At 37.3% G+C, this 12,389-nt stretch overlaps 3 protein-coding genes across 5 annotated transcripts in view; 2 read left to right on the top strand and 1 right to left on the bottom strand.

The window, feature by feature from the left end:
- The first annotated feature begins 739 nt into the window (after positions 1-739).
- On the top strand, positions 740-3,322 carry LOC111431238 (dolichyl-diphosphooligosaccharide--protein glycosyltransferase subunit DAD1-like). Its single transcript, XM_023067836.1, has 5 exons — positions 740-903; positions 976-1,023; positions 2,288-2,375; positions 2,460-2,503; positions 3,031-3,322. Exons 1-5 carry the CDS (start codon positions 820-822, stop codon positions 3,112-3,114), a joined length of 348 nt encoding a protein of 115 aa, XP_022923604.1. The 5' UTR covers positions 740-819; the 3' UTR covers positions 3,115-3,322.
- Positions 3,323-4,929: 1,607 nt separating this feature from the next.
- On the top strand, positions 4,930-9,924 carry LOC111431234 (protein ABHD17B-like). Its single transcript, XM_023067830.1, has 5 exons — positions 4,930-5,541; positions 7,889-7,925; positions 8,549-8,785; positions 8,866-8,913; positions 9,308-9,924. The coding sequence occupies exons 1-5, from the start codon at positions 5,216-5,218 to the stop codon at positions 9,803-9,805; spliced, it is 1,146 nt and encodes a 381-aa protein (XP_022923598.1). The 5' UTR covers positions 4,930-5,215; the 3' UTR covers positions 9,806-9,924.
- A 444-nt stretch (positions 9,925-10,368) lies between these two features.
- LOC111431232 (bZIP transcription factor 16) overlaps positions 10,369-12,389 on the bottom strand; it is a 4,959-nt gene continuing 2,938 nt past the window's right edge. For all 3 annotated transcript variants that reach the window (XM_023067825.1, XM_023067827.1, XM_023067828.1), the window contains 5 exons: positions 12,036-12,078; positions 11,699-11,961; positions 11,524-11,601; positions 11,301-11,426; positions 10,369-10,825 (listed from right to left, as the gene is read on the bottom strand). In XM_023067825.1, the coding sequence (XP_022923593.1) occupies positions 10,703-10,825; positions 11,301-11,426; positions 11,524-11,601; positions 11,699-11,961; positions 12,036-12,078 (633 nt within the window). In that variant the 3' untranslated portion in view covers positions 10,369-10,702. The remainder of the gene's footprint in view (positions 10,826-11,300; positions 11,427-11,523; positions 11,602-11,698; positions 11,962-12,035; positions 12,079-12,389) is intronic.

Here is a 12,389-nt window from a genome sequence, read left to right as displayed (position 1 = left end):
GTTCAACTGGTTAAGACATATATTCTCGACCAAGAGGTAAGATGTTCAATCTTTTCATTCCACGCGTTGTCGACCCATAAATAGAACTCTGATCAAACTATAGTTCAACTGGTTAAGATATATATTCTCGACCAAGAGGTAAGATGTACAAATCTTTTCATTCCACGTGTTGTTGAATGAAAAAAACATAATCAAAGTGGAGCTATGTCAATTGAGCTATACCTTCTCGAGCTAAGTGGGGCTTATATGAAAAGGTTAGATATGTGATCTATTCTTTTACGTGTCGCAGCTAGACCATTCAAATTTTGACAACATAATTTGATGTGATTTTATTTGTATTTTAAAATGGTCGTTTTTTGTGACTTCTCCCCAAGTACACTATAATTCGATCTCTAAGCGGATAGAACATGTAACCAACAATAAAATTGATCTAAATGTTAATTTACTAATTTATAATTAGTGTATCAATCTAAATTCTAAATTATAAAGTAAATATTATAGAAGAATTAAATTATTTTAATTTTGAATTAGTTGGAGAATTGGGTGGCTTGATTCAATGAAAGTCCACAAACTTCCACGTCATTGGCCGTGGAGTAGGGCGGCGGCGGCGGCGATTGCAGCTTGCCTGAGAAGAATCGTGGAGGGGCTACCCGCAAGAGAGGCCGTTAGGCGATTTTCGGAAAGTTAGGACCGAGTTCTATAAAAGGGTAAAAAGGACTTTTCGCTCCTAAAAACTTGTGAGATTTCCCTAGGATTTCATTTTGGACGGACGTCTTCATTTGTTCTTTGCTCATTGAGGCTCCAGAGCTCGGTATTGCAATGGCGAGATCCACAAGCAAGGACGCTCAAGCTCTTTTCCAGTCGCTTCGCTCAGCTTATGCTGCCACTCCAACGACTCTCAAGGTATGGTATATCTTTTCACTCCCGCTCTGAATTTTGCTGATGGAATTTTGACCTAGATCGTCTTCCTCGCAGATCATTGATCTCTACGTGATTTATGCTGTGTTCACGGCTCTGATCCAGGTTTGTGCCGTTTTGATCCTTCTGTGGACGCCATTTCCTTGATTATTGATAGTTTTGTGTTGTTCCGGAACGGATTTGTTTCGAATTTTCCTTTTCTGCGTCCGAATTCGTCAATGTGTCACGCTCTTTTGATTACTGTCTTTGAACTGTGTTCGATTGTGGAAAACTGCATTGCAATGGAAAAATAAATGCAAGTTTGACGTTGCTTCTGTTTTCTTTACTTTTTATAAAATACGATCTAGCCTGTTATTTTACCAAACTCCATGCTGGTTTGTATATCTCAGCATAAGTTCTTGTTCCTCTGCTTATCATTGTTTTTTATGAGCAACCTTCATTGAAAATGGAAGAATACAATAGAATGGAATCCTCTTGCTTGCTTAAACTGGTTGCAGAAATTTTCCAAGTACCTCAAACAGTACAAGCTAATACTTACAAAAATCTGAGTTGCCTCAAGAAGACATCAAAAGTAATGTTGCCTAAACATCTTGAAAATTCATCTCGTACCAAGGATCCAACAAAGGGATCGGCCTTTCATGCCGAGTCCATTTGTGGAGGAATGTTGTGACCTTATCTTGACACCCTTTACATAATGGCACGTATTATGTGCTTCATCTGTTCAATTCAACGTTTGGCCTCTTTCTTTTGATAAAGCTATAATTGAATTGAATATTAATTATAAGAGATCAATTAACTCACCGAGTTCTGAAAGTTTCCTGATTTCCTTGGTAAGTTATAACTCTCTTTTTTCGTTTAATTGAATACTTGAGCATGTTTCATTTACGTTGAATAAATTTTATCAACAAAAAGTGCTTGTGGGAGTGGAAGGTTTCATTAGTGTTGGCTGTGCTTGATAAACTAATGCTACTCAATTATTTGCATTTGATCTTTGTTTTATAATCGTGGGTCTGTATCGTTGGCATTCACATTTAAAACTCGGTTGAGTATATGATTCATCGTTTGGATTTTCTACGCATTTTATATTTTGAACTGTGATGCCTAACTAAATATATAGAACATATGTATGAGATGAATGACAATGTAATGAAAAATTAGATGATATTTTTTTAGGTGATTCTTTAGCTATAGGCTTTTTAGGTTTATCTATGCAACATAAATTTATAAGGTCAGAGATATCCAACAGCACGCACCTTTTGCGCTGTGGAGATGCCTTCATCTTGCACAACGCCGAGTCGCACTTTTAAAATGTTTCCGAGTTCTTAAATTTGTTTTGAATTACTTTTAACCTATAAGTTCTTGTAAACAGGTAGCATACATGGCGATTGTTGGATCGTTCCCATTCAACTCCTTCCTCTCTGGCGTTCTTTCTTGTATCGGGACAGCTGTCCTTGCTGGTAAGCAGGATGTATATCTTGGTTATCAAATCACAAAATAATGTGAGGAGCAATTCCTATTCTGATCGAATTCTTCATTTTCAGTTTGTCTCCGGATTCAAGTTAATAAAGAAAACAAGGAGTTCAAGGTAATTTCTTCATGTTTTTCCTACTTAATTTGACCTCACTTTCATTTTTCATTTGCATATTAGGAAAGAGTATGGGTAAAATCCTTATTTTCTTTTCATTAACAACGAATATTCCAAACTGAAACCGTCCAATCCAAGCCCACCGCTAGCTGATATTGTCCTCCTTGGACTTTTTCTTTCGGGCTTCCCATCAAGATTTTTAAAAACGCGTATGCTAGGGAGAAGTTTCCATACCCTTGTAAAGAATTGTTCTCTCCTCTCCAACTATCCAACTAACGCGGGATCAGCCATAAAATTTTAAACAATTTGTTCAAATACTTACCATTCCTCACATGATTTGAAATGAAAGGCATTAACCCATTCTTTCATGCCATTTTTTCATGGTGGAAAGGAAATCACTCCCTCCCCCAACCTAACCTCCATTCATTATGGGAAAAATAAATAATAGACGAACTTCCTATCATGAAATCCAAAAATTGGTTACAACACGATTCGAAATGCTTAACGAATCCTCTTCAAATTTTCAGGATTTGGCCCCAGAGCGAGCTTTTGCTGATTTCGTTCTGTGCAACCTGGTTCTCCATTTGGTGATCATCTGCTTCCTCGGATAAAACACCTCATTTTGGGTTCTACTTCTTTTCTTGCTTTCTTTTGAGAATTAAATTAAACCCAGAAAGTAGCTTATGCTAGAAATTTTCTACCAAACATAGCATATTAGAAAGAGAGAGTTATTCCTGCAACTGAATTAATGTCATTCTGAGTTATTTTCTACCGTGATGTTTTTCCAGACAATCAAATGCGTCAACACTTTTCTGGCCATTATGTTGCAAAGGTAAGAACTATACTTACGCTTTCTGTCACTTAAACAATGAAGATAACAGAAAACAATTTCTTAACTCTTCCCGTTGGATGATGAAAGTCCCACATCGGCTAATTTAGGGAATGATCATAGGTTTATAAACAAAGAATACTCTCTCTATTGGTATGAGGCCTTTTGGGAAAGTCCAAAGCAAAGTCATGAGAGCTTATGCTCAAAGTAGACAATATCATACCATTGTGGAGATTCGTGTTCGTCTAACATGGTATCAGAGTCATGCCCTAAAACTTAGTCGTGCTAATAGATTGGTAACTCCTCAAATATCGAACAAAGGACTCCAGAAGAAAACGAGTCAAGCCTCCTTGAAGGCAGTAAAAAATGACTAAGACTCCAAAGGAGTCGAGCCTCAATTAAGGGGAGGGGGGAGGCGCACTTTGTTCGAGGGGAGGTGTTGGATGATTAAAGTCCCACGTCAGCTAATTTAGGAAATGATCATGGGTTTATAAAACTCTCTCCATTGGTGTGAAGGCCTTTTGGGGAAGTTTAAAGTAAAGCCATGAGAGCTAATGCTCAAAGTGGACAATATCACCATACCATTGTAGAGATTCATGTTCGTCTAACACTTGCAACTACTGGAAGGTAAAATTGTGAATTAAGTTAACTGCATGTTCTATCTCAGTATGTTTCTTTTTTTTCTTTTTCAGAATTTGCTATATATCTTTTTCACAATTATTGTATTTTTTAAACACTTTTCAAAAGTTAAAAAGTATTTTAAAACCATTATTTTTTAAAGTTAAAAAAATAATTTAAAAAAGTTAAGAAGATAAAAGAGTATTTTTAAAATAAAGTATTAATTGTTTTTATCTAAAACTAACTGTAAAAGTATTTTCTTTTTTTAGACATTTAGATATTTTTATTAATTTGACTATTTTTATAAGACTTGAAAGGTGTTAATTTTTCACTAAAATACAAGTTTTAGAGCATTTTTAGATTTTTTTAAAAAGTTTATTTCTGAAAGGTTTGAGATATATATGGTATTTTTATTAAATTAAATCATTTTAAGTAAATAAAAATGATGTGGAAAATATGATGCTAAAAATGAAAAAATGGACGGCCAAGATTGAAAGCGTGATGCGGGTTCGCCGCTTAGGATGTAGCAATATTACTGACAAAACTGTAATACACGAGTACTGCCTCTCTGTAAAGTTCTTCATTTCAAGTAATCTTCTGCTTCCCCACTTTCTTGGACCCACTTTTTATTTAAATTATTGTTATTATTTATTATTTATTATTTTTTTTTTGTCTTTATTAACATTTCGACATTTATTTTTAGTAATGTTATTAATTTTTAAAATATTTTTTTAAAAAATATATAAAAATATAATACATATTCTCTGAGGAATTCAATCTCCTTTGAGATTCACGAAATATTAACAAATATTATTAAAATATCAACCAAATATGGTTAATGTAGACTAAATATTGATTATGAAAAATTAAAATTATTTAAAAAAAAAGGTGAAAGGCTTATTTCTTAATTTAATATTTAAAAAAAATATTTATTGACAATTCGAAAATTTATCTATATTTTCAATTATTATTTAAATAATTTTAACGAGGCACCCAAAAACAGAGTTGAATTTAATATATAGGGACTCTGTTTCTGCCACTCCCATTTATCTATCTCTCTTTCTGTGCTTATAGAAAACTTTACGTTACAACGATCTTACACCAAGTATAGCTAGACATCCAAATCTCATTTCCTTCCATTTCAAATCCCACTTTCATTTCTCCATTACTCTTATTTCTCTCTCTAACCCACTTTCTCTCTCTCCTCTCCTCCAAAAAAGAGATGTGAATCTGATGAATTTGAGTTTAAGCTGTTTTTGCAGTGAATGGGTTGCATGCTCTCTCGTTTGGCTTCCAAATTCGCCTTCTTTCCGCCGTCGCCGTCGACTTATCTGATCAGAAAGCGAGACGGCGACGGTCGGCTTACGGTGGTTTCGACGGCGGCGGGAGCGGTGGGGTCGGTGGTGGAGGACAGTTTGTTGGATGTTTTGATGATTGATACGAAATGTGGGAATAAGATAGTGGGATTTTATTTGAGGAATCCTTGTGCGAGACTTACTCTGCTTTACTCCCATGGCAACGCTGCAGACCTTGGCCAACTCTATGACCTTTTTCTTCAGCTTAAACGTAATCTCAGAGTTAATCTTATGGGGTTTGTTCTTTTTCCTTTCTTTCTCAATGATTTGTTCTTCACTTTGAACGAGTTGGGTTTCCTTTTAAATTTATTTTTGAACTTATGGGGCGTAGTTTCTTCTGGGTTCTGATTATTTGGAGCTCTGTTTTTTGTTGAAGCTTTTCTGGTTTTTTTTTTTTCACTCTCTTTGTATCTCTCATATAATTTTCTTCTGATTAATGGTGCTCTGTTTTTGTTGAAACTCTTTTGGGCTCTCTCTCTCTCTCAACTCTGTGCTGATTAATGGAGCTCTCCTCTTCTTGAAGCTTTTTTTCTGGGTTTACTTCCCTGTTTCTTTTACATTCTTATCAATGGAGCTCTGTTTTTGTTGAGGTTTAATGCATTGAAGGGATTGGATTTTTTCCCCCTCTTTCAGTTTTCTTCTCAATGGGACTCTGTTTTTTGTTGAAGTTTTATTACTTTGAGGAGTTGAGCTTTTCCCCCCTCTTTCATGGGGTCAGTACTCTCTGTTAACTTTGTTCTGATTAATGGATCTCTGTTTTTTATGCTTTTTTGGCTATGACTTCTCTTTCTGGTAAGGATTCATTTTACTTACCTTTTGATGAAATTGGTTTCCATCTAATGGGTTAAATCTTGCAATAGACGAAGGTCATACAGCTAGCAGATATTGTCCGCTTTAGTCCATACGTATGGCATCAGCCTCATGGTTTTAAAACGTCTCTACTGGGGAGAGACTTACACACCCTGTTAAAAAAATGTTGTTCCCCTCTCCAATCGAAGTGGGATCTCACAGTGATAGCATTGGACTTGAGTGATTACAAATGGTATAAGAGTCAGACATCAGGCGATGTGCCACGAGGACACCGAGCGGTGTGTCAGTAGGACAGAGGACCCCAAAAGGGGGTGGATTGTGAAATCTAACATTAGTTAGAGAAGAGAACGAAACATTCCTTATAAGGGTGTGAAAGAATACGCATTTTAAAACTATGAGGCTGACGACAATATGGATAATGAGTGTTAGATTCTCACTTTGCTCTGATTCAGGGAACTCTGTTTCTGTTGAAGCTTTTCTGGCTATGGCTTTTCTTTCTCTGACATTTTTGTATAAGAAGCATTTAGTTATTGCTTATCCTTTCAATCTCATGGGTTCAGTCCTCTCTCTATCTCTCTTCTTTTACTTTTGAATGTTCCCTCGAAATGGAAATTTGAAAGTTACCGTTGTTTTTGCATTTGGGTTGGGAGATTTACATCAATTATTTACCAATGGAGAGTGTAAAGTGAAGAAGAGAAGGCTAGTTTAATAGTTCCAAAGTTGGTCTCTTTTCAGGTCATTTTTTAACCTTCTTTTTACCCTTTTTCCCTGAAAAAAGCAGACATTTCCCCTCTTTGAGTTGCAAATTATGTTTTTTTTGATGGAGTTCTGTGCTTTTGGGGTTCTGGGAAAGTTCTGCTTTTACTCCCTTTTTCATTGTTCTGTTCTATGCAAGATTTGCTTTCCTTTTCCCATGAAATCACATGTTTTTTCCTCAATAACTCATCTTTTGTTTACTAGAAATTGTGCCTAGTGAGTGTTCATATTGACAATTATATCGTTGACCTATTCGTGCGCTTACACGGAAGTCCAATCGTCCTTTTAGATTAGTTGAATCCTTATGGTCAGTCGTAACAACACAAACCCACCGCTAGCAGATATTGCTCTCTTTGGAGTTTCTCTTTCGGGTTTCCCTTCAAGGTTTTAAAATGCGTTTGTTAAGGAGAGATTTCCACACCCTTATAAAAAATGTTTCGTTTCCCTCTCAAACTAGTGTAAGATCTCACAATCCACCCCCCTTTAGGACCCAGTGTCCTCTCTAGCACATTGCCCGGTGTCTAGCTCCAATACAATTTGTCACGGTCCAAACCCACTGCTAGCAGATATTGTCCTCTTTGGGCTTTCCCTTTTGGATTTCTCGCAAGGTTTTAAAACGCGTCTATCAAGGAGAGATTTTCACACCCTTATAAATAATGTTTCGTTTCCCTCTCCAACCGATATAGGATCTCATACCAACTACCTAGAATATTGAATTCTACTAGTTTCTTGAAGTCGAATGTTGTATGGTATGACGGTTGTCCCTTGAGATAATTAGCCGAAGTGAAGTATGCTTCAGTTGCCCTAAACACGGTTGAGACGAAAAACGTTTGCACTAAGCTGTTAATTTGTTTTAGGAGAACAAATGTGCAGCCTAATGCCATAATCTTGAACACACTCTCATGTCTAATGCATTTTGTTGAGCTTTTCTTGGTTTCGTTTCGGGGAATTTGTTCGTTTTCATCGGTTTCTGGCTTACATTTTTTCGTATCTAAACTTTTGTAATCTTTTATGCAGATATGACTATTCTGGCTATGGAGCTTCAACTGGTAAGGTATGTTGCTGTTCCACTCTATAGAACAATATTTGACTCAAATCATATAAGCATACATTTTATACCTTTGATTTGACCGTTCAAGAGTTTAGGGATTGATCTCTAGAAATGAAATGGCAGGTTAGAATTCTAACCTTTCTACTGTGACAACATCGAAAAGATAGGGGTCCAATGAGGGAATGAGACTAACCCAAAATAGACGGGAATTAATGTAACAGCCCAAGCGCACCGCTAGCAGATACTATCCGCTTTGGCATGTTACATATTTTTGTTAGTCTCACAGTTTTAAAACGCGTCTGCTAGGGAGAGGCTTCCACACCCTTATAAGGAATATTTCGTTCCCTTCTCTAATCAATGTGGGGGCGGTGGGCTTGGGTTGTTACAAATAATCTAGGCTTGTCATTGATGAAAATCTGATGAATTTGGAGTCCTTAGCATTCCATTTGAGCATTTAGTGACGAGGTTTCATTGATTCTCATTACGAAAATGGTCGGATCGTTGTTAGAACGTGGCAGAATTAGCTAGCTCTTGCTCGGTTTTTGCTCATTGATCTTCCTGTTTACAAAAATTTTAAATCACAATCGCTATCAGTGAGTCAAATTAACATTGTTTGTGAAATTCAGCCGAGCGAATCAAATACGTATGCTGACATCGAAGCGGTATACGAGTGCCTTGAAACTGAGTATGGAGTCAGCCAAGAAGACTTGATCTTGTATGGGCAATCGGTTGGAAGTGGACCAACGTTGCATTTGGCTTCTAAACTGCCACGGTTGAGGGGTGTCGTGCTGCATAGCGCAATCCTTTCGGGTCTACGGGTTCTATGCCATGTGAAGTTCACCTGTTGCTTTGACATTTATAAGGTCACATGCCTATCTTTGACGTTTATGGCATCAATACTTTCATCTGTACGTTAAGCTTATGAGTATTCTCACCATTGCAGAATATTAACAAAATTAAGAAGGCGAAGTGTCCTGTGCTTGTGATACATGTAAGTTCTTTCCACCATTTCCCCCTTTTGGATATGTTTCATGAAAAAAAAAATAACTTGAACTTTGTTTCCATGGTTTCAAACCCGAGCGTTAATTAGATGGTCAAGTGATTATCGGTGTAGACAAGTTTTTACGGTGAAAATATGTTCAAATAACTGTTCTATTCACAACTTTACGATCACATATCATAAAAACGAACCCAAGAATGATTAGATGGTCATGTGAGAATTGGTGTAGACAAGTTTTTATCTTAAAAATATGATTGGGTAGCTGTTCTATTCACGACATTATGAAAACATATCATAAAAATGGTTCGAATTCTGCCAAACAGTTTTTGTACTAACTGCGAACGTTACCAACGATGACTTTGATGTTCCTGGATAAAATTCACAGGGCACGGACGATGATGTTGTCGACTGGCTTCATGGAAATGGATTATGGAAAATGTCGCAAGAACCATACGACCCTCTATGGATAAAAGGAGGAGGACACTGCAACTTAGAGCTTTATCCAAACTACATCCGCCATCTTTGCAAATTCATCCAAGATATGGAGAACATTACCACGAAAGTTCGCCTAAAAAAGATTCGACAAACTTGTGATCTACCAAAAAGATCATGTTGCTGTGCAGTCTCTTGTGATGGATGCTGCTGCAAAGTGAAATGCTGGCGACCACCAAAATGTTCAAGACCAAGCTGTGCAGGTTGCTGCTCGATACGGTTGAAATGCCCCGAATCCTGTAAACCCAGATGCCCAAAATGCCCGACGCCAATGTGCTGCTTCAGCTGCTCCTCCATCACCAGTTGTTTGGCTCAATGGAGATTCAGTAACTGTTGTAGCAGCTGTTTCCAATGGAGATGCTGTTGTGAAAGAGGGTCCTCCAATGGGTAGGAGGGGAGGGATTTTTCATGGTGGTTTGTATAGAAGAACGCTGGAGGAAGAAGGTATTTTTACCAGATAAATTCTTTTCGGGGACAAGATTTTATTTAATGATGTTCAGTTATTTTAAGGAAGGAGGTATTGTAAATCAAATTAGACCATAAGTCGAGGCATTCGAAAAATGACTAGTCACTTCTGGCCCGAGGCAGAATGGAGCGACGAAGGCATACTATCCATATACTAAATTAGTAACCACTTAAATACAAAAAAAAAGACACCAAATTTCAATGAACTATTTAAGTCATCAGTGATTGATCGAGTACTCCGCTTGCGACAAATCCTAGCCTTATTATGAGTTCGTCGACCAAGTAAAAGCAATCCATCTTGATAATGAATTCCAGGATAACAACTCGACGCATTATGAATAGATTGTGATATGTTCGGGTTCGCTGACAACTCGTTGTTTGAACCATCTTATGTGCACCTTAATGAATCTCTCTTATAGACTTGCTAATGTGCTCAGTCTCAGGATGGTCAACAAAAATTCAAGAAAACCACAAATAAAAAACAGAAAGTACAAGAAAAAGTAAAGCCTTGCCAAGGTGTATTAACTTTTCTCCAAGTTAACAATAATTAATGTGGACGGTTTTAGTACAGAAGCTAACGTGTGAATGCTACAAGAATAAATTCACACACCAAATATCTAATCTTTGTGGGCTTTTACAGTTAAGGATACACCCCATGGAGATATCATAATATGGATTGCAGGAACAAACAGTCCTAAAACTACAACAGGTCAGTAGCTTACATTTAAACTAGAACTACAAGCTATGGGAACTAAAATTTTGGGGTTGACAAATTAGTTAGGTTATGCGCATAAAAATGCAGCAGTAAGCAGGAGGGGAAGATTCAATTCTTGTTACCGATTTGCACGACCGCTGACTCTGTAAGTTGAGTGGTTTCGTTACTCGAGTGCTGGCCGTTCCTGCTGGTCCTTAGTTCTTCATTTCCTGGAACTTCCCCGAGTCGTTCCTGCATAAACAAAATCTAGCCCATTAGATGGGGCAAGTTTGTGCACAACATATATCTGATGCAATAATGAAGGGGAAGATGATTTCTCCAAGCCCACCGCTAGCATGTATTGTCCTCTTTGGGCTTTTTTTTTCGGGCTTCCCCTCAAGATTTTTTTAAAAACACATCTGCTAGAGAGAGGTTTCCACACTTTTATAAAGAATGCTTCGTTCTCCTCCCCAACCGATGTGGGATCTCACAATATTATTGCGACATAAGTCTAAATATCCAACCCGTCTCGTTGATTACCAGAAAGATGGCTAAGGATTATTCAAAGGAAAACAGCTTGCTCCATTTGGCATGTACACTTCTTTGTAAATTAGAAAAAAAAATCAACATCATAAAGTAATTATAATGAAGTGATGGTCAAGGTGTGACAAAACATTGAGGGGGTGAAAGAAATGAGAAGCAGGAAAGTAAATATTTTTAGTATTACCTTCAGAGAAGCATTCTCTGAGAGTAGTTGTTCATAATCACTCCTTATCCGGTTCACTTCAGACCTAAGACTGGCATTCTCTTCTTGTAAAGCTTCAGCTCGGTGTGCTAATTCGTCACATTCTGCCTGAAAATCATGAGTTTGGAACCAGTTGGTAATAGGAGAGGTACGAGAAACCAGGTCTACCAACAAGATTAATAGTTTCCAGCAGGTTTTTCAATACCTGCTTACGTAACCGGGAACGTCGTGCAGATTCTCTATTTGATTGCTTTCTTCTCTGTCGTTTAATCTCTCTCTCATCCTAAATCCAAAATTTTATGTTACTTTTTTTTCTTTCTTTTTTTTTTGTCGTTTATCAACTTCAGAGTTCAAGTTTTTGAATCATATTAAGAGTTTACCTGCAACCAAAGTTGTGACTGTATACCATCCCGAGATCCAGTGGTAACTAGTCCGGCAACTGGAGCGGATTGAACCTTTCCACGCATTGCAGGGATAGTGGATGGTGCACCCCAATAGTCCATTCCAATATTTAAGTTGGTTGGGGGACCAGGAACGACACCCGGGGCCCCAGCAGTTGCCAGTGGGATGGCAGCCATTGCCTGAGTATTAGATCCTCCGTTTTGAGTACCATGCATAGAGTTACCATTCTGAGATGCTTCAACTGTAACAGGAAAACGTATTTTTTACCATGTCTGACAAGAGATATTGTCGAGACGAAAGAAAAAAGAACCAAACCTTCCGAAGTGTCTTGCCTGGAACCTAACTTAGGTTGGGATTCCTACAAAAGTAAAAGTACTGCTAAATCACTTTATCTCAAAAGAAAGACTGGAACAGCAATACCAAAAAAAAAAAAAAAAAAAAAGGCATCAGAACTATACAAGCAAATAATAAACAGTATTGACATATTTCCCAATCTGTCAGTACATTTTCCCCCCTCAATCAATCTAAATTAACATTTAAACACAACTTATGAAAACTCTCAACTTTCATTCTCAAGCTTCCTCATCGTTGAAAACGTTGTTCGACTTTAAGCACAGGGCTGAGGATCTCAATGAGGTAAGAAGAATAAATCTTTTTTTTTTTTTTGTC

Source organism: Cucurbita moschata, unplaced genomic scaffold (genome assembly GCF_002738365.1).
Source record: "Cucurbita moschata cultivar Rifu unplaced genomic scaffold, Cmos_1.0 Cmo_Scf00035, whole genome shotgun sequence".
Classification (NCBI taxonomy): domain Eukaryota; kingdom Viridiplantae; phylum Streptophyta; class Magnoliopsida; order Cucurbitales; family Cucurbitaceae; genus Cucurbita; species Cucurbita moschata.
Note: the sequence above shows the minus strand (reverse complement) of the source record. Positions and strands in the feature narration are given on the sequence as shown.